This window comes from Corvus hawaiiensis, chromosome 4 (genome assembly GCF_020740725.1).
Source record: "Corvus hawaiiensis isolate bCorHaw1 chromosome 4, bCorHaw1.pri.cur, whole genome shotgun sequence".
NCBI classification, from domain to species: Eukaryota; Metazoa; Chordata; class Aves; order Passeriformes; family Corvidae; genus Corvus; species Corvus hawaiiensis.
The window spans coordinates 60249182-60271644 of NC_063216.1; the positions used below are offsets into that span (position 1 = coordinate 60249182).

The 22463-nt window shown below is 37.4% G+C and overlaps 2 protein-coding genes across 3 annotated transcripts in view; one reads left to right on the forward strand and one right to left on the reverse strand.

The window, feature by feature from the left end:
* Nucleotides 1-2233, reverse strand: part of MOV10L1 (Mov10 like RISC complex RNA helicase 1) — a 34386-nt gene extending 32153 nt beyond the window's left edge. For both annotated transcript variants that reach the window (XM_048302650.1, XM_048302649.1), the window contains exon 1: nt 2072-2233. In XM_048302650.1, coding sequence (XP_048158607.1) covers nt 2072-2150 — 79 coding nt within the window. In that variant the 5' untranslated portion in view covers nt 2151-2233. The remainder of the gene's footprint in view (nt 1-2071) is intronic.
* A 3261-nt stretch (nt 2234-5494) lies between these two features.
* Nucleotides 5495-22083, forward strand: MLC1 (modulator of VRAC current 1). Its single transcript, XM_048302144.1, has 13 exons — nt 5495-5561; nt 6078-6215; nt 6884-7067; nt 9171-9260; nt 11272-11325; nt 11495-11596; nt 15103-15204; nt 16088-16159; nt 16583-16699; nt 17419-17475; nt 18596-18718; nt 20150-20317; nt 21517-22083. The coding sequence occupies exons 3-13, from the start codon at nt 6888-6890 to the stop codon at nt 21589-21591; spliced, it is 1140 nt and encodes a 379-aa protein (XP_048158101.1). The 5' UTR covers nt 5495-5561; nt 6078-6215; nt 6884-6887; the 3' UTR covers nt 21592-22083.
* The last annotated feature ends 380 nt before the right edge of the window (nt 22084-22463 follow it).

Below are 22463 nucleotides of genomic sequence, written 5' to 3' on the forward strand. Positions count from 1 at the left end.
TCACAAATCCATGCTGGCTGAGCCTGATCCCTTGGTGTTCTGCACATGCCACACAAGATGATCTGCTCCACAGTCTTCCCCAGCACTGAGGTCAGGATGATAGGCCTATAGTTCCCAGACCATCCTTCCCACCTTTCATTTAGATGACTGTCACTTTTGCCATCTCGCATATGGGGATCTCCTTGCTTAGCCAAGACTGCTGGTAAATGATGGCAAGTGGCTTGGTGACTTTCTCTGCCAGCTCCCTCAGTGCTCTGGGGTGGATCCTGTCCCATCCCATGGACTCATGCCTTTGGGCTACAGGTGCTTCATTCTGCTCCTCACCCCTATCTTCCAGCTCAGTAGGCTGGGTACCATTGGTATTGCTATTAAAGACTGAGGCAATAAGGGCATCAAGCACCTCAACATTTTCCTCATCCTTTATTACTATGTTTCCCTCCAGACCCAAAATAGATGGAGGCTCTCTTTAGTCCTCCTTTTGTTGCTATTACATTTACAGAAACGTTTAGCTGGGCTTTGCCCCTTCTAATTTACTCCCTGCATAACCTCATGACATCCTTGTAGTTATCCTGAGCTGCCTGCGCCTTCTTCCAAAAGTCAAACTCTCTTGTTCTTTTCCTGAGGTTCAGCCAAAGCCTTCTGTTCAGTCAGGCCAGGATTACTCCATTTCAGAATCTGACACTTGAATACAAATATATATATTAAAAAAAATTACTCAAATATGCTGAAAAACTTGAAATAAATAAATAAATACCTGCACACTAAATAGCTTCTCCCAAAAGCTGTGAGGCATCAACTATTTTTAAGATTTCCTACAGCAAAAGAAACTCATCAGCACTGTTTGCATGGGGACTCCAACACAGTTAAGATTTCTATACTGAAAAAGCAGGAAAAGTAAACAAGCTATACAAATTAATTCTTCAGATTTGTTTAAATGATATTATAGTTAATATACTTCTGAACCTAGATGTAGTGATGTTTCTCTGTAAACCTAGAAGTTTTTAGTCTTTTGGATTATACGTACTATCTACTCATGTATCACACAGACAACTCAACTGCACTTCCCTGCAACTTCAGACTTAAACGTGGGCTGAAATATGCTAGTTTAGACTTCGAATATATTACTAGCTACACTCACAGTCAAGACAAAAAGTGTTTTTTTTTTCTTTCAAGCATTCATAAATATGAAAAGGCATTTCCTGCTACATTGAATAATGCTACTAGAAGCATTCTTAAATGTACATAATTTTGAAATATGAAAACTACACTATCATCTCCATTCTACAGCCCAAGTAAAACGAAAGTTTATTCATTAGGATACTAGCACAAGGGAAAGCCCAAAGCTTCACCACAACACTGCTCCTACACCTCACTCCATACTCTCAGCAGCAAAAGTAACCTGTCCTACCCAGGAAACGGCAAAAAAGCACTTCGGGGAAAACTTCCACATGCTGTGTACTCAAAATGATGCCTTATAATCTCAATCTTCTCCTTACTTCTGAAAGGAGTGAGAAGGAGGTGTCTTAACAAACCGTGGGCCTGCTGTAGATAAAGCCAGATACTGAGAGATGAAAGAAGCAATGGGAGGAACCATAAATTCCACAGGAATTCCACTAATTGACACAGACTGTCACTCAAGACTTCGTTAAATCCCTCGATTCAGAGAAAAAGAACAGAGACACAAAAAAAAAAGAAAAGAAGGGGGGGGTACACATTAGAAGAGGGTCTTTACTAGGCAATTCGGGAAGCCTGTGCCTCTCAAGTACCTCAGCCAATGGGGAAAGCGAGGGAAATGCGGCCGGGAAATTAGGATAAAAAGGAGGCCGCGTCCTCAAACAGCCTGAGAGACCTCATAGGAAATGCCCAAGACCTCTCCCTTTATTTGAATAATGTAACAGGACTCCTCCGTCTGCTTTTTGGACATAAACCTCTGGTGTTTGTGGACTAATTTTCCTAACGCTTCTTTTCTTAAGGAAACAGGTCTGCCCTCAATTGCACTCACGCGGGGGACAAGCACACCTAACGGCTCAGAAGCTGCACCACAAACCCGCAACCGGCCCGGAATTCCTACCTGAGGGAGCCCATCTCTTATCTTCGTCATCTGCGCGTCTCCAGAAGAAGGAGACCGCCTTAGAAAGGAAAGACAGCATGCCGGAGAGCCTCAGCGCAGGGTCAGAGCCCTGCAAAGTCCGCCCGGCCGAGGCGTGAAACCTCCCCGGGAGCGCCCCGAGCCCGCGCCGCCGCGGCTAATGGCGCTGCTCGCTGCGGTCACGGGGCAGCGCCGTGCGCCGCGGGGGCTCCCGCGCGGCCGCGCAGGGGTCGCTCCGGGAGCCGCCCTCAGCGCAGCCCCTGGGGAGCGGCGGGAGGCGCGCGGTGTCTGTCCCGGGGTGTTGGCTGGCGGGCTTGGGGGCACTCTAGAGGTGGTGTCGCACGAGGTTACCACAGAAAAGCTTAAAGCAAAGGGGTGCGTGCAGCTTGTTGCTTGCTGGTGGTGCTGTCCGAAATTGTGGTCGTAGTGTGTGACGGGGTTTCTTTGGTAAGACGCCCAGGGAGAACCCAAGGACAGGATCTCACCTCGCCTGGGCTGAGACCTCTCCGTGCCCTTCCGTGGCCCTGGGAATAAGCCAGGAATGGAGTCCTTCCAGTGTGGTGAAACGGAGTGGGTTGGAAGAGTATTCACGTGCAAATGGCATGTTGATGGGGTTTGATGCTCTCTGTAGCAGCCGGTTTCAAAATGATAAGCTCTAGAACATGATAAACTTGCCGAACAGGAAAAAAACCGGTGGTTATGTCTTAATATCATGAATGAAGGAGCTGCTGTAGTGCTAGCGGAAATAGAATTTTACTGACTTGCTTACTATGTCTGTAGTTCATACTTTCGCCAGTTCTCTTCACACAGTGCACTTCAGATATCTCGTATAAGCCCTCTTTGCATTTTGTTTAACAGTATTTCACAAGGCAAAGCTTTTTGAGTTGACGAGCTCAGCATCCCAGTAGTTTCAATAGGAACTGCCATATAAAGCTGTTAGAGGAGGTGGTTTCAGGAGGTTGAGCAGAGCAGTGTGTGCTTTTTTGTAGAAATCACAGAATACACTGCCTAAGTTGTGTGACTGAAGCACCAGTTGTCTTTGGCAACTTTTTGGTTTCTGCTTGTATGGTTCACTCAGCGTTATTTAGGCAAAGAAGGGCTAGGAATGCATTTGAGGTGCTTTAACACTTACAAGGTTCTGTACAGTTCTTAGACCAGAATAAATTCGGGTTGCTAGTAACTGCACAGAGGTTCCAGTTTTCATTCTGAAGTAACTGAGATGGTGCTACTGGAAGGAGAAACATGTATGATTTCTGTAGTCAATGCTGTGTTTAGAAAAGTGCTGAGAGAGTGTTAGCCTCTTTTGATACATTGGTTTAAAGAATTTCAACTACTGTTTTCTTTCACTGAGTTTCCAGTGGAGTTCTGGCAGGGGACTGTTAGTTGGTCAAAATGTGATGGATGAAGAAATTGTGTTTCTGGAGAAGATGATGGTTTACATGAAGGACTAAATTCAAAGAAGTTTGCATTATACTGGGGGAGTAAATGTTATTCTGGGGGAGCAAGACATCAGTTTGAAGCTATTTGCTCTACATTTTGATCTTGGTTTAGTACATGCCCCAAGACAAGAGCTAGGAATCATGGACTGAGGAATAAGCTTCAGAGAAAATACATCCAAGAGCTGATTTTAAAAGAGCTGAAAATATTGAACAAAGACTACAGGTAACGAGCTAAAATAGTGTAGTTAAATATCGTGTGGAAGAATACAAGTGTAGCGCAGCTGTTAACTTACCAGAAAATGGAAGAGTTAGTCAGGATGGTAAACGTAAATTTCACCAGAGCTTCAGGTGCAGTTTTCATTTAGATTTGGGAACACGTGGCAAACCTTTGTTCAGGGCTAGGGAACCTGGCCCAGGACAGAATTCTTTTTCATTAGTCTTTGATAGCAAAAGTAGGACTATGACAAGCTTATGTACCTATTCGTCACACTATCCCTTGGCACTTGAGTTATAACTGTTAATCTATTTTTTATCTTTTGTGATTACTGTGGAGGCATTGCACAGCCTGTGGCAAATGACCAAGTATCTGCTACAGCTGCATTTGTTCAGTGGTCAATCCTGTGGTGGAAGTATGTAGTTCTTCATAGCTGCTCACAGTTTGATTTGATTGTTGTCCCTTGACATTCTTTGGCCTAAGATAGAATTAAAACACTTAATTTTTAAATCCTTTTCAGAAGCCTGTCATGTTGTGTTGGATTTGTTATACATGGAGCATTCTTTGTGTCGGATTCCTATGCATTGTTTAGAATTAGGAGGAATCTCTTTTTACAGCACATTTGTACCTTATTTAACATTACAAGGTCTTGGTCAGTGACTTGTGTTCTAGTTACCAGATCTTGTCTTATAGTTGTGTATCCGCAAAAAAGAGACTTTTTCTGGAATTAGGAACATGAAATGAAGGGAACCTAAAATAAGGGCCCCAGAAAATTTTTAGAGTAGAAGCTGAACTTTGAAGTTTAAGTGTTTTTTGTTGATGCTGATGCAAAGGATACAGTAATTATGTGGTGAACCTCTGTGCAAAAGGGAAATGGGAAATACTGAGAAGTGCACAGGAAAGGGGGTAGGAGGAATTTCACTATAACCTGAGAAGACACTGTAATACCATGCTTTAGAGAGGGAACTTTCAGGTACAATACTGGCTCAAACACTTGGAATTGTGAACAAATTGTTCAGGGTTTGAAGCCTGCTCTGGTCAGTGGTACAGGACTTTACAAATTCTTTTTATTCAAAGAGATTAGATCAAGCAAATACCTGAATATCTCACCAATTTTATTTAAAAAAACCCCAAAACAAACCTTCTCCCTAAACTGGTCAAAAGGGTTAAAATATGATTGTGTTTTGTATCTATGATAATTTTGTTAGCATTCATTGAAAAAGCTGTCAGGTAAACAATACCCTTTTTCCATTAAACCATAGTCTTTGGAAAGTTACAGATAATGGAAATAGTTGTGCAGTGTTCCTTCCATGAGCAGAGGAACAGAAGGGCTTAATTACTTCAGACAATTTTGCTTGACTGTACAGTCTTTTTTCCCCCTCTTTTCTAGCACAGTTTACAGCTGTGTCTACTGCTGTGTATAGTGTAATAATTTCCCTGTTTAAATCTATTAAAACAACTGTAACATTTTAATATTCTTTCAGTATTGGCTGACATGAAAAAAGGAAAATCTACAGTCTGTACAAACTGAGAAGTTGTGCTGTTCAGAAGTTTTTCTAGCATACTTTGAAGGTGATGCCCTTCAGAATACTGAAGATTTAATTGTGTCGTGGTTACAAGAGTGTTTAAAGTTTAGACAAAAGACCCTGTCATTGCTGTAGCTGTCAAGGTGCCAACATCTTCAAGATAAAAATGTTCTTTTTTGTTTCCCTTTTCATTGCCTAATAAGCAGGAGGACTGGATCCAAAGTACGCTGGCCATTGCATGTCACTGCTGCCTGCTAGATTTAAAATATGTTGTTTAGTCATCTGGTTGTTCTGTAAGTATAAATGATGGCACAATTGAAGTGTATGGGGTTTATCTGACCACTCCAGAAGACTGGGGTTAGTGGAAAAGGACAAAGAAGTGTTCTACAGTGAAAATCATAATGTTGATAGATTTCTAACCTCTAACTTTTGAACCTCCCAACTTGTTGAGCTACTGTAATACTTGAATTTTTATTTGTAGTTTTTTCTAGGAGAATATTGCATTGTAAGTACATTTTGCTCTTTTGAAACAAGAACTCGTTTGTTGGATATTGTGATCACTGGCTATTATGGTAGCTAAAACTGTTCAACTGTGAGGAAGCTTTTATTTAAGATGCTAAGTAAGGTGTAGTATTCAAATAAGAAAGAGACATGAAACTTTTAATTTGTTGGTCTGATTTGGAAGCAGCCCTATGGGATGTAGTACAGTCATTTTCTAGTGTGTTCTGTTAATTAAAATTCAGGAGGCATTTTCCTGTTCCCTGGCTTAACTGAAGTTCTTGCTGTGCTTTTGTTCCATATCTGAATAGATGTTGTTGAAAGCCAAAGTGTAAGGGAGAACTTTTCAAAGCCGGCATGACTCACTGAACGGTGAGAATATCACAAAGTGTACAGGCAGCTGTGTCCACAGGGCTGTTTTAAACTGACAGTTAACTTTTCAGTGGAAGGTAAGCACAAAGGTTTTTAACTGTTGAAAAATCTGCAGTAACTTTAATATAAGATACTCCTCAAGGTATTTTAACAGATTGGCAAGCAGTGAGGTGAACAGAAAAGGACGAAGTGAACGAGAGAAATGGTTGATACCGGGTAAATTAGAAACAGTTTGCTGTAGCTGAGTTATTGTGAGTATGTGTGTTCATGGGACTCATAGGGAAGTCTGTCATTTTAGATAGGTGATAAAAAGTGTTGAAATCAAATGGAATTTATATTGAAACCTGTTTGATTATCTTTTCTGTCCTGGAGTTGAAAAAGAAAAAAGCTTTGGTTATAGAGGTATGCACTAACTAAATACCTCTAAAACTGGTTCTTAGGTCTTGAAATAAGAATCTATTGAGGTATCATAGATACACAAACTTTGTTTGTTGGTACTTGTACTGTATTATTATGAACTGTGACTGTAGGATGTAATTTACTTAATGTATTCAAGTAAGTTGTTAGAAAGCTTACATACTTTGAAATGTGAATACATCCAGTAATTAAATATTGCTTTTATTTATTTTGTCTTGAATACACAAAAAAACCTAGTTGAGCACTGATCTGAGTATGTGAAGGATCTAACTAATATTTTTTTCTCTTTCTTCATAATTTCCATTATTATTTAATTGCCTTTCTGAAGTGTTATGACCAGGGAAGAAGGTTACAGAGAAGAATTTAGCTATGACAGGATGGCAACTTTGGAGCGAGGAAAACAAGAGAATGGAAATTATATACCAGATATCAAATCCAGTGACCTTCAGCTGTCAAAGAGGCTGCATCCTTGCTTTAGTTACAAAACATGGATATTTTCTTTGCTGATGGGAGTAAGTACTTTAAATGATACCAAATTAAAAAATATATGTGAGGCCTTAGTGCCCAGCAGTCTGTTCTGTTTGACATCATTTGAAGACTCATAATTTCACTGATAGTGTTGAAAAAAATCTTTGTAAAAATAAAAACGTATTAGCAAATCTGGAATGTAGTAATTCACTGACTACTGGTATTCTTTGGATATTTTTTTACTAATCAGAGATGCTATGTGAGGCTTATTTTTATCATTAACATTAATCATATAAGCAGACAATAAGTGTGATAGTGGTAAATACCAGCCCATGTGTATGTATAAGCTGTGCCTTTTGGTAGAGCATATAGAGTATGCTGACCATATGCATTCTTTTAAAAATATTTTTAACTATTAAATGTACTGTGGCTGCCATGATAGCATTTTGGCGTTAAAAATATACTTGCCACATTCATCTGTCAGGGTTCAATAGCCACATAATTATTTGGTATAATCATTATGTAGTGAGGTGTATACTTGTGTTTCTTACATGAACATCACAGTGATTTGAATTTTTTTTGTCACTGCTAGAATCACAGGATACTCATCTTGCATGTACATCATATGCTTATCCATGTTCTGAGCCAAGTTAATTAAACTTCATTATAGCAATTAGAATTTGATCTTTTCTTTTTCTGTCAGCTCGTGTGTTTTGAAGTGTAATTTTTATTAAGTGCTAAAAGTGTCTCACTGTTAATATGGTAATTGCTTGTTTTTACACAGTGAATAAAAGTATTGCCTTATTTTTGTGGAAACAGCTGAACATTTTTTCCTTTCTGACAAACTGCAAGGCTTGGATTTCCTTTCAGATGTACTCTCACATGAAAAGAGAGCAAAAGAAGTGCTGGCCTTCTTTGCACTAAATTTTCTCAAACTTAATTGTCAAAAAGGACAACTGTCTGTAATTTACTGAGTTGTCGTAAATTTTTGGAGACAATAATGTCTAATGATAATTTGCTGAAGTCATATTATCAAGAAGAATAAACTTCATGGAAAAATGAAAATGCAGTTTTATTAATAAACTAATGGAATAAATTCCTATCAGATTTTTCTCCCAAGCATTTAGTCTCTATCAACTCTACTGAAAGACAGTGTCCAGAAAAGAAAGTCTGTATGCTGAGCAACGTAAGTCATAGTGAACAGAATGATGCTTCAAGGAGCGGTTGCAAACTGTAGAGTGATATCAGAGTGGCTGATGGGCTGGTTTTGTGCAGAAACAATTTGATGAGCTTCAAGCACAATTTCAGCTTGTGGTCCATAGACTGTTCTTCCAGTCTGCCAGAGTTCTCTCTGTGTTTATACATGCACATATACTATCCTTATTTTCTGTCTTTATTTAACAAGGATTTTTAAAGACCTCCAGTAATTTTCTAACATGAAAAAAATACCCAAATAAAACAAAAGAGCCGTTCTCTTACCTTCCCCAGCCCCTTAAAAAAAATGCCTACTCAGAAGAATGACAAAGAAAAACAAAATAATGTTACTAGAAGACTCTAATCACTTATTGCAGAGTGTGTAACTGTGGTAGTTATGAAATAAACAGAAGACTTATTAAGGGAAGAGGAGCAATTGAACATTTTTGGATGTGCAGCTGAATGAAAGCAGGAAGAGAATTTGGAGGGATGCAGGAACATAGTGGAAGAAACCTCATTAATGTATCCCAATACTATTTTTGCTGCTGTGTTCTAGCTGGCAATTGCCCAGCTGCCCATATGCATAATGAATGTTGGTGGAGTCAAGCAGAGAATGCAAAGTAGAGACATAGCTGAGGTTTCGGAAACATTTGTACCAGTAAAGACTGCAGTTACCTTTTCAGTATTTTATTGAGGTATTTGCCAGGTCAGGACAAAATGCTTGATTTAAACATGAACATTATTCATTATTAGGTCTTGGTAATCAGCAAAATATCTCTGGAAGTCAGCATATTTTGATGTTTTTCTTCAAATTTATTCACACAAAACCTGCATTCTTAAAAGTTCATCAGTAGCTCAGTTTGAAAGGGATTGATTACTGATTTTTATCTGACTAGTTGTTATTTTTTAAATAGTTTTATTAATATAAATTTATTTTATTTCTTGCTTTCCAGACTTGCCTCCTTATTACTTCTGGATTTTCACTATATCTGGGAAATATTTTTCCATCTGAAATGGATTATTTACGTTGTGCAGCAGGTTCAGTAAGCATTCTTAATTATTTGCTGCGGCTGTTTGACAGCAAATGGAATAGTAAATATTTTTTGTGGGTTTATGTCTTTTATTCTATCTGTCTTTTTTTTACAACTAATTTTCTTCATGGAAGATTTAATTCTATTTAACAGTTCATTAAATGGATTTTTGTCCCATGGTTAAGGGAGTAACAGTTGTCATAAAGACAACTGGGTTTGTGTTACCATTTTTGTTAATCAGCTCACCACTGGCATGCAATATTCATCTGCTGAGGAGTTTCTCTGTGCTTGATTTTAAGAAAATTTTGATTGCTATGCATTTGGGAAGTTTTCTGGCTATATGGTATCAAAATTTATTTCAGATTGTATCTCAAAGTATTGATTTTTGAGTTTATTTTGCAATAATGTCCAAGTAGTGAAGCAGACTAAAGTTTTGTTGAATATTATTATTTTATTAGTAAAGTATGCATTAAAGATGCCTGACATTTTCCAAAGCCCAGTATTTTTTACTATATTTTTAGGGGTGCATATATATATTTACTGTATTTTACACTTTAGATATTCATGAGTCTGATGTACTTGCTTTATGGCAGTATTCTGTTCTGTCATTGTTATTTTCTCAAATTGACTTATATATTTAAGTTAGGTCCAAGACTAGTGCTTTACTTGGAACAAACAAGTCCCAGGAGTTACTCTGTGAATAAGTTATCACTTGAGTTTCCACTAAAGGTCTTAAAATAAAGTTGGAGTAGTTTTTTGCAGTCGGTATCCTCACAGATACATTATTCTCTGCAACATTAGTGTTAGTTACTGAGATGTCTCTTTCTCTGCCCCTAATCTCGACTCTTTGAACTTCATGTTTATTGAGAATTTCCAAAGACCTGCTGGATCTTTGGATGCAGGTTGTTATCACATTGGGTTTGAAGGTGTATATGTTTGTGTGTCTGTGAGGAAAGTGTTAGAGCTCCTACTGCAGGTAATGGCATCAGTGCAGTCAGAAGAGCCTAGGCAGATGTGGAGCCAGCTGGCCACCAAGTATCTCATTTAGCCTGAAGCTCAATTGCTCTCTAGACATTCACCATCTGGACTAGTACTAGGACTCAGTTGCCTAAACATAGTCCTGTAGTGTTCTAGAGATTCCTATGTATCCAGGACATAAAAGGATGCTTTAATTATGTTCAGTAAAGGTCATTTAGGTGTTAAGGAAGTGCTGCCAAGAATTTTACATATCAGTATTAATCTCTTTATAGTATTCCATTGTTAAGCTGTCAGTGTTCAGATGTGTGGGAGGAGAATTAGAAATGTGGCATTTATTGCATGATTCATTATTTAATATAAGAACATTTTAATTACTATTTTAGGCATTTGTGTAAAATAGAGTTGGATCTGTAATGGAGCCATGTCTGTTGTGGTGGGGAACAGCTAAGGGACAGAGAAATTACTTTGTGAGAATTTTCATTTATGCATGACTTTTCCATTTATCTTTGCCCTCAAGTATGGAAACATAGTTTTTAGTGAACAGAGTGGAGATCCCAGGCACAATTCTCCAAGTGTATCTTGACTCAGCAGATTTTTCGCAAGGTCCTTCGGAACTGTTCTGAGATTGGGCAAATTTTAGCTTACTCAACTGGGATGATGTCTGTTTAAAGAATGTGCAGGCCCAGTTTGGGAGTAGCACTGTTTTCTCCTGCTCAAGGATCTCAGGCCTTCTAGAGTTAATTTAAACTAACAAAGCCATGAAATTCCTCATGAAAGACTTTCTTTCTTTTGTTCATCACGTTGTGCTGGGTAGTTAATCAAAACTGAGGGATATGGAAGGTATATTTAAACTTCTTGTAATCCTCAGACACTGATTGTGATTAATGAGCTCAGTCAAGTAACACATTTTCTTCAGAGTTTTTGGTCTTCTGTTTGTCTAAGTGTACTGAAATATAAATTCAGACACATAAAATACATCTATAAAAGTATATATAAAATTTGTTGTGCAGAATATCCCACTAGTCTTCTCTTTTAATTTTTCCAGTGTATTCCTTCAGCAGTTGTGAGCTTTGCTATAGCAAGGAATAAAATTAATGTGGTAAGTATGAAATTTTATTGTCAATTTTATCTATCTATCTGTCTGTCTGTCTGTATGTATCTGTGTATCTCTCTCTCTCTCTCTATATCTATATCTGTGTGTGTGTGTGTGTTCATATTCCCCACGTGTTTCAAATGAGAGAGAAACCCATTCTGAAACTGTTTTTCAGATACCAAATTTTCAGATTCTGTTTGTCTCTACATTTGCTGTTACAACAACGTGTTTAATTTGGTTTGGATGCAAACTTGTCCTCAATCCATCAGCTATAAATGTAAGTTACTAAAACAATTACTAATTGTGATACATTTATGTTTGTTAAAAAGCAAGGCGGGGCGGGACATTAGGTGGCTGGAGATCACATGTCATTACTTTGCTGCCAATATCCCGGTGTTCCTGCTTGGTCTGTGAGGAGAGATCATATAGCATAACTTTACATTTCTCTTTGACCAATGTTAGTTACTTGCAATAATATTCACAAGATGTCCATGATTATGTGATTTTAATTCTTTTCACTTGCCTATTTCTTGTCCATACTATGTGGTTGATTACTGAAGAAAGATAAGGGAGAATAACTGTGTGTGCAAATCTGGCTCTGATGCTTTTTTTTAACTCTTCTGTCTTAAGAGTAATTCAGCTGCTGACTTGCCCTCCTCTTCAAAGGGTACTGTTCCAGTGAGACAGTCTCACTGTTAGGTGGTTCACTGCCAGCTGTTTTCCATTACCCATGTGATACAAGGAAGATGTGGAATACCATCTCTAACTATTCTTTCATCATCATATTTATTTTGCTTTCCCATGGGAAACTGCACAAGAAACTAATAGTAGGTCTTTGAAATCACTGCTGGTAGTTTAAAAGCAGTAAGACTCATAAAAAGGGTAAGTTTATCCAATTAAGTCAATTCACATTAAAGACCTGGATAATCCCTCATTGGTGTTACTTGTGTTGATACATATTTCCATGAAATAACTTTAGATAGATAGATGGAATGCAAGATACGAGCTATGCCCTAGTCCATGACTGTGTAGGACCACTCCAGGAGGGTACAGTTCTGTCATTAGTTTGCTATCAACATGATGGATGTGATGTGTAAAGATCCAAGCTGCCACTCTGTTCCTTCCCAGCTCTTAAAATAAGAAACCTGGTGGACAGAAATAAGTGGAACCTTGTGCATGCTGGCCACTGCAACTGAAAGTGTTCAGATCTTGAACAGGATTCAAATTAACTCCAAATTGTGTACTTGCATTTTTTTTTTTTTTTGTCCTTGCAAGCTGAGTGTCTGTACCTTCATTATAGTTTGTGGGATACAGTCGGTGGGACCCTGCAATCTTGTTTTCCTCAGCATAGATGGCTAAGTCAGGATTCCCTGGCCTGAACTTACACTTCTCTTCCTTAAAAAGTGCTGTGAGATATTCTGGCTGACTTCTGTGTCTACTCTGGCTGGGTGAGGGTCTCCCCTCAGTCTTGTGTCCAACATCCCATTCATGCAGGCACATTCTCCATGCAGCTGGTATAATTGAACTCCACCTCTAGTTACTGCTTGGCCCAGTAGCTTTTAAGGCTCCCTCTTTTTTCTCTTATGGAAAAGGTCTCCACTGACAGTAATGGAAATATAGAGAATGTGGGTGCATGCATCTACTGGAGTGTAGGTGCTTGATTTGATTGCCTAACCATAAATGTGTGTCTCCATTAGGTGTGTGCTTTCTTGTCCTGCATTGCTGCAGCCACTGGTCCAGGAGGGTACCAGTGTCCTTTAGATCCTCTGTCATTTGTCAGACCTGTGCAGATGTCTTGAAACATCTATAGGATATCTTAAATCATATTAAAAGTGTGGATTTAAACAACTGTATTGAACTTAAAATTATTAAACTTGACATTAATTCAACCCTTTCATACAGTTTCAGTGAACCACATTTTAATACCTGATGCAGGTTCAGAGAAAATTGGATTAAAGTTGTGGTAATTTACTACTTTCTACTCAGTTGCACTTGCATGTTCTTTAGTCATGGAAGAGGGTTAGGGACACAGCTAGTCTGGTTCTCTGTATCTAGTGATGGATTCTATGTACAGTAGCAGTTGTACAGGGAATTTTCTTTAGCTCTTAAAAATCCAACATTGAATCTCCCATTGTTACAGAAGGTACTTCTAGCTTTAGCTGTACTTCTTTTTGAGAAATAAACTCAAGAAAATTATCTAAGCTCTGAAATTGGAGATGAGATAGATTCTTTCACTCATAAAATTAGTTTAGTACACCTAGAACAATATAAAACTATCTGATACTCTAGATATGTCGTATCAGAAAATAATACTGGAAAGATAAAACTCTAATTTGTTTACTGTTGTTTTTTTAATTTTTGTTATTTACTTCTTGTACCTGGTTGTACCTCACTTGTACTAAGTGAGATGGTCCATCAGTTTTGTTACATTGCTTCTGTACTCACACTTGTGCATCTACTTGGCACTGCACTGCCAAGTGTGACGTATGGCCTTGCCAGCTCACATCAGTATTAGTGCTGTACTAAAACATGTCTTAAGTCATGGGAATTTATAATCTGGTTTAAATTGTTCTGCGGGTCACACATTTGAAACCTCTTCTTTTGCCTAATAATTCCTGTATTCTTCACTGTAGCACATTTTCTAGAAGTTTACCACAATGACATTTTTTGCTGTTTGTGGAGTTAGTGCAACTGTACAGTCTGTTGGGTACAGCAAGGCACATAGTTCCAACTATCATTTCCTAAGCAAAAGTGAATTTCAGTGTCCAAAGAAGCCTCCTAAATCTACCACTTACTACTTTTTTCAAAAAACACGTGCTGCAAGATAGGTGTCAGAGAAAAACTGAGATTTCATCATCAACAAAGCAGGTCTGACATGAGGAAACAATATAAATCTGTTCTAATTTGTCGAACAATGGTTTACTATAATTGTATGGTTTGGAATGGAGTCAGTTCTCCTTAGACTTTTGGTACTTTGCCCCAGTGGCTTGACTGACTACCAGATGTTTTCTTGTGCTGCTGGTGGAAAAAACATGGTGCTTTTGAAGACAAGAAAGGGAGATCCACTCTGCCTAACTTGTGTGCCTCTAGGAAATGTTTCTGTCCATTTAGTGTAGGTATCTACCTCTTTTCATAAGAATAATAAGGAACAAAAGAGCAATGTTAAGTATTGCATTTACTTACTTGTCTCTTGGATATGACCAATGGTGGCACCCATGTTTTTGCACAACAATGTAGTCTGCGAGAGTCATGAAACCATGAAGAGTGTCTGTGAATGCTTTACTAGCAGTAGGCAGGCCACAGAACTGGGATCCTTGCTGCAGTTCTTTGGTTTGTGTTTTTGTTCAGCATCCACTATGGTAGCGCACCATTTGGGATTGCAGCCTAGGAGTTGTGACTTGTGGCCCTCCTTCCCCGAAGAATCTTCCATAGTTGCTGCAGTGTTCCAGTTTCACGTGGAAGGGCCTGCAAAAAGCAAATGTGCACAGCAAACGCTCCCTTGTCATAAGCTCCTCTTCCGGAAGACAGCGATAAAATCCAGGCAGAATATTTCCATAAATGAAGTAAATGTTTCTTTTTTAGGTTAGGCACTCTGAATATGATTCTGAGTTGTTCTTGAAATTCATCAAGAGCCAATAAAATAGTTAATGAAGTATGTAATCAATAGATATGACTAAATCTGACAGAAACCAGACAACCTGCCTAATCATGCTAGACTCAGCCCCTTCCTTTATTTTTAGTATGGAAGACATAACTCATTTATGTCTGGGATTTTACTGACAGATAAATTTCAACTTGATTCTACTTATTCTGCTGGAAATCTTCATGGCAACTACTGTGATCATTTCAGCTAGGTCTACTGAAGACTGCTGTACAAGAAAGAAAGTAGGTACCCTTAAGGATTGTGTGTGTCCAAAAATTTTCCATTTTCCTGTATTACATACACTGACAATTTATTGGCAACTCTAGTATATAACTTTGCATGCTAAAACTATATTTGAACTATAAATAAAAGTACCATACAAAACAGTTATTGCTTCTTCTATCTTTTAAAAGTGCAGTGACCCCTCTGCAAAATTACCTGTTCAAAATTATACAGCACAGAGTTCTTTGAATATCTTACGAATGGGCATGGCAAATGTTTTATTTCTGTTTTATAGAATGAAACTTGGTCATGTGTGAAATATTAGAGTATGATAACTTGTATGTATGCAAGCAGTACCTTTTTGAAGCCTGATGTAGAGGAAGTATTTGTCTTGTATGCCAGTTTCGTGGTATCTGGACAATGAATCTTGGCTTCTGGATTTGGGGCTATTGATAAAATTCTTTTTATTCACATGTACTTTCCCAAACTCCACTCATTTTTCTACAACAGTACTTCTTTTAAGTAAGAATGAAGCAAACATGCTATGCCATTGGAAATGCTGACTGATAAAATTGTGTAGTGTCTTGTCCTCCTTTGGCTCCTGCTAGTCCACATCTGTAAAATCTGAAGGCTCAGGAAGAAAGTGGAAAAGGTAGACAAGATGACAATATTTTGTTATCAAATGGTGGCTGTGGAACAACTAATCTGGGACTAATTAATTTTGTTTTAATGTAATTGATGTGGTCTGGCACTGGAAGACATCCTGATGTGTCACTGTCACCTCTTCTGGGCCAACCAGATGTTGCATACCACTGTTAGGATCTGTAGCAGGTTGTACAAGATATTAGAAAGAAATGTATTGCTTTGTATATTTTTTTATCATGATTTTTTTATTCCCTCTAGAATACTGCATATGACAGTGCCATTGTTTTGAGCAATGTCAGCTTTCCTGCTCGAATTCTGAAATCATACTCAGTAAGAAAAGCATTGCTTCATTAAATCAATTTATTACTTCATCTTTCTAAATGCTAAGGTTCTCTAAAGCCAGGATGAGATCAGTGTAGTTAAGAACTTAAAGAATAAAGACAAAATGAGAGATACATAGTAAAATTGCAAGATAAATCATAACTGCTCTTTATTATGGGAAGGAGACTATTTAATGACTTAAGGATAAATAGTGTAAACTGAACTGTTGTTTGGTGGAGCTAATAAATGAAAGCATAAATATGTAAGCTAGGTAGCATTTTTCCATATTTTAGTTGTGAGAAAGTAGACTTCGTGCCTAGCTAGTAGCATAAATGCATTTTTTTCTTTCCAGTGAGTTCCTTTCTATATGCAAGTAGGAAATTTTGCGTTCAAATACGTTGTTAATAATTTGTGTGGTCTTATTTGTTTTAGGTAATTGAGGTGATTATTGGAATTTCATCAGTATTTGGTGGAATAATTGCTTTGAATATGGATGTTCTAGTCTCAGGTCCATACCTCTCAGTAACGTTCTTTTGGATCTTAGTTGCTGTAAGTAGTGCAAATGGAAGGTACTCTTTTAAAACAATGGCTTTTATTTAATGTTTTTTTCACTTTTCTCCTCCCTACCGGAGTATTTATTTGGCTCTAATACTGTTTGGGAATTGCTGCTTAGCAAATGAATTAGTACTTCAATATACTTAATATATTTATGCGATATTTTTGTTCTGTTTTGGTTTGCAATACTTAGGTAAAATGTTCTGATACATTTTCAGCCCTCAATTCAGTAAAATAGAAATGAGTATTAAGGATATTAGAAATGAGGTGTTTTGTCAAAAAAGTCATAGGTTCTAGAATATTTCAGGATGCAAAAGAAAAAGTTGAGTTTAGTTTCAGCGTGGTAAATCCTTAGAACATCTTATTTAACCTCTCAGTTTTAACTGTTTTAAAAGTCTGAGCCTGTGATTGGTAGCCCTTATCTCTAATAACAGCCTGTACCTGTGAGCAATGGATTCATAAAGGATGTTGTGCCACCCTGCTTGCCACAAAGGAACTGACTGAGAAAGAAGACGATGATTAGGTTTATATATGGCTCCTGTGTCTGTAAAATTCCTCTGCATGGAGTGGGAAAAGTTCATAAACAAGCTTTTCAGCATTCAGAATTCACAAAAGAAAAAAAGCTGTGAATAGTGGGAATTACTGTAACTCAATTGTAATTTTTGTAGTTTTCAAGTCAATAAATACTTACTTTGTTACACTTTTTTGTTTAGTGCTTTCCAAGTGCTATTGCAAGTCATGTAGCTGCTGAATATCCAAGTAAATGTCTGGTAAGTGTGTAAAATTCTTGGATTTTGTCATTAGAGTGGAATAATGCTAAGAAAGTCTGCCTGACAGTGGGCACTAATCAAGTTTGCTCACTTGTTTTTAGCTGCTTCTACAAAATGTGACAGAAATGTGTTAGCTGGTATCCCTTAAAAGAACTCTGGTAGATCCTTTGGAGGCTTAATTTCATCAGTTCTAGAAAAGAATTTGAAGAGTTTGGTTTCTTTTTTTTTTTGTTTTGTTTTGTTTTGTTTTTTGTTTTGGATATTTTTTGTTTTTTTTTTTTTTTTTTTTTGTAGTGATTCCTTGGGCAAAGATATTACTATAGAAAAATGACATGCTTCATATGGTATGCCCAGAACTGCTCTCAAGCTTGTGAGATGAGGTTCCCTTTTTCTTTCATTATCAGTTGTGGTTTCTGAAAGAAGAAAATTAGGTGTGCAGGCTACACTGGACCTAGAACCTATTTTAAACAAATTCTTCATGATTAGCAACAAGAACTAAGTATATTTAGTAGAGTGCATTTATTCCTTGAATGTTCTAGATGTGCAGTTAAGGCTCCTTAAAATATCTGTTCCAAGTAATAGTCATGCAACCATATTTGAGTAATGATGCATGACCACAATTGAAGTCAGAATATAATCCCGTAGGGGTGATATTTGAATGAAACTTGGCTGCTGTTGTATGGCAATAAATTTGCCTCAGGGCAACTCAAATTTATTTGCATAAGATTTTTTTAGGTTGCAAGTCTGCAATATCTGTTGTTAATTCTCATGAGTTCATATAAATTGAAGAATAAATGGTACTTCTATACTGGCTCTTCAGATTGGGTATTGCTTCCTCTATGTGCATATGAAAGGCACTTGTAAAATAAAGCAAAAACATCATCATCTGTATTGAATGAAATATGAATTACAAATCAACAGTGTTTTGGCTAGGAAACTTAAGTTATTCAAAGCTTGCTTCTGTATCTCCATGAAATGTGGATGGCTCTTAGTATTTGCCTTTTATGTGTAATCTTACACAGTTTTGCACACTTTTGTTATGCTTGCTTCAAGGAAACAATTCACAAACCAGAGTTAACTTTTAAAATTATTATTTAACATTTATTATCTTATTTTTTAGGTTGAGGTCCTGATTGCCATTAGCAGTGTTACCTCTCCTTTGTTGTTCACCGCTTCAGCATACTTATCCTTCAGTATCATGCAAGTGGTTGACATCTTTAAAAGTTATCCACCTGCTGTTAAAGTAGGTGTTTTTATGCAATTGAAAAATGAACCTCTATCTATTACAGTAGCAAGTTAGTAGTAAATTAGGCAATATATGAAGACAAGGTACTGCATTATAAAGATTGAATGAAATGTTATAGAAAATATTTAACGACTTTTGTTTAACTTATGATATAATTGAAAGTATGTTACATCTATTGGCACCCCAGAATTAGAGTTTAAAAAAAGTAGGATATTATTTTAAAGGCACAGTAAAAATAATATACAATATGCTAGACTCCTTGAGGCTTTTATAATTTGTAGCATTTAAATTAAACATTCTAGGTCTCCTTGAAGAATACATTTTTCTGTTTCTTAGGATGTTTACTAATAGTCGGGATTGTAAGCCTGTACCTGGATTCATTCAAAGTCTGGATTGGGACAGAGAAGAAAAAGTTTGCAAAGTTTAAATTATTTTGGTATGAAGTGTTACTCATGCACTGCTGAAGAGCTTTCCAGGGCTCTACTGGCAGTGTTTACCAATCCCTGACAATGTTCAGAGAACCACTTATGGGCGTTAGACCAGTGTCAGTAAGAGTCTTTACTCTTAGCATCCACTAGTCATTAAGTAGTCTTGTAATTTTAGAAGAAAGGATGGAAAATGTTTATTAAATTGGTATCTCAGGGACTGGAAAATCAGCTTCTGAGTATGTGATCCTGTTCTTATTCTGGAGGAGTGTACTGTGTTGTTGAACCTCAGGAGTGGCCACCGCTTACATACCCTCTTTAAGTAGCTTCTCCTGTCACACATGTTGGAGACAGATGACTGCACTGTCTAGACAGTTGGTATGCCCTGCAGAGCATTTCTTATATTCTTACTCTGTGTCTGGTTACAGCAACAGTGGGCTGCTCTGCACAGGAGGATGAACAATAGAGCAGGAGTAACAGCAAGGCAGAAAAAGAACAGTAACTTCATTGGCAAGCAGGGCAGTCCTACAGCACCCCAAAAAATAGTAAAGCAAGGCAGGTCCAGCCATGGTAGCCAGGTTCAATCAATGCTTCAGTGATTGCCAGGTAAGTCTACAGTACTGAGGCAGATCTAAGGTCATCCAGGAACTCAGGTCAGCAGGGCAAGGTCAGGCCAGCAAGGCACAGGGCCAGGCCCAGGCATAGCTGGGACATTGCTTAGGCCAGAAACAGCAGTAAGACACTGTTTTAGAGGATGATTTCCTCAGTTCTGTTCTGTTTTCAGAGGAAAAGATAATTTGGCAAATTAACATTTTTTTAAAAATTACAGATCTCTTCTACTTTCAGCAAACTCAGGCACTAAAATTTTAGTTGAAACTTTATGCTGAAATAAACTGTAAATGATAATTTGAATTAAAAAATCTAGATATGAATCTTTATAGAGGTGGGGACATTATAAAATATTTTATTCTGTTATTAGTTAAAAATGTATGTCTATTTTCAGCAATCTTATGATGTACTCCTGTTGCTTCTGATGTTGATGCTGCTAATTCAGGCATGCCTTACTATTGGAACTGTAATACAGTGTGTGAATTACAAGACAAAAATGAAACTACAAGATTCATCATGGACACCATCACAGGTTAAAAAACAGGAATACAGAACAACAGAGGTATGTATTTATACCCATGAGAAAATTTGAAAATATCTATTTTAAAATAATCTTTTGGTAATGTTTTGTGGTCTTAATTTCTGATCTTAATTCAGACGACAATTAAAAGCTGTTCTATGAAACAGAATTTTGTAATCAAGAGATAGTAGTTCGCTGGTTGGATGATAACTGGGCATGACATAGGGCACAGAACTGTACCCCTTAGGCTTTCCTCTTTGCTGTACAGAGCTACACCCTTAAAGATTAAAGACCCTTAAGCATGAGTAACTCATGCTTACTGCACTAGAAAGAGAGTGCTGAATTCAGTCCCTGCTCTAAGGAGAGCATCTGGACTGAAACAGCACTGGATCGAAAGCACTGGGAGCAGAGACTGGAATCAGTCAAGTCAGTAAACAGCTGCTAATGGAAAGTGGAAGCTTTGGAATTGTGTCCCCTCAGGCTGCTGAGGGTATTTGGTGTAGGTTGCTTATTTTCTGGATCTGTGTCCTGAGACTTATGTTTTGTATAAAAGATGAAGCACAGCAGCACTTCACTGCTGCAAGTCACATTTTGGAGCATAGGTCATGGCACGGCTGAACACGTCTCTGCTGAGGATTATTTACAAAAATATTCCTGGTTTGTGAGTCACTGAAAAACTGGGCGAGTTAAATGCTAAAAGGAGCACTTTCTCCACAAAAGCAACACTTTTTTTGCTTACCTTTTAGTATTTAAACACATGAATAATGTTATAGGTGAAGTTGCAGGTCCCTTTGGCTTCTCAGAAGTCTGTGTTCTTAGGCAAGGCCTTAATTTGCTTGCATGTATGTAGGTGAATCTTGCTTCAGTTGCACCACTAGGGGCTGCTTCTGGCTTTGGGCTTAAAGGTTTAGGTGTGAGGGCTTTCAGTCATGTTTTAGAAAAAATCTCGAAAAAGTATCTTAAGTAACAAGTTTAAAATAGGAATTTGGCCAAATTTCTTTGACCCAAATGTTTCAAATATTATACAATTTACACTATTATGTTTTATATCCTAAATATAAACTCTGTAATACACAAAACTATGTGATTTACAAACGTATAGAATATTTTAATAGCTCTGGCTGTAACTATTCACATTTGCATTCTCCTAGCTTCTCTCAGCTATTTATTTGCTTGAACTTCAGGTTTTAATCAAAACGTTTTTTCATGTTTGCATTTGTCTGAAATTTTTTTGCTTTTAGGTTTCCAATAATACCTTAAAGGATTTTGACAAAGATAAAGCTTGGAAAGCAGTTGTGGTGCAGATGGCTCAATAGTTTGGATTCTACAAATGCAGCCAATACAGCACAATCCAATACAGTCAATCAACTGAATTAAGGTTTAAAAACTTTTCAATTTTTAAACAGCAATATAGTTGCAGCAGTAGGAGCCATGGAATAACACAGTAAATGATGTATCTTTCTAATAATTTCAAAATACCTTGATAATATTTTTAACGTATCTGTCTTTTCTGTTGGTATCTGTAGTCTAGAGTTGCTTTAGAAGATACCTTTAGAAAAAGGTAATGAGTCACATGGATTTATGCGGATGGCAAAGTAAAATATTGCAATACGTAGTAGGCTTCATATATTTGCAAGAGATTGTTATAACTGCAGTTATGCAGTCAGTGTGACTGATAAATGCTTTTGTAAAGTTATGAGTACAAGTCATAATTGATGTTTTTGCTTATACTTCACTTTTGTAGGAGTTGTAAAGTTGTTCTGCATCTTATTGCTTTTATATAAATAAAAGTCTTTATTATGTGGAAACTTGAGAATGTGGATTGACATTCTAATCAGAGAGGTGACTACAGAATATTCTTTCCCATTAAACTTCAATTTCTGGACTATTAAAAGGGGAAGTGGCATTTTCTGAGTGCTGGGACACAAAAGCTACTAGCCAAAACAAAAACATCCAACAAACAGAAGCAATTGGCCAAATAACGGGAGATAATACTGACATTAAAAGAGGATTTTTTCACATAGGAAAACTTATTTTTAGGTATATTACTTTTCATTTATTTATTTTCCTAACTATCTTGAAAACCTATGAAATGTAGCTGCCCTGAAACAAGGGACATCCCCCATACAGATTACCTTTTCCTATAGCTGAACTGTGTGTATGATCATGTAGATTTCAAACACTATTA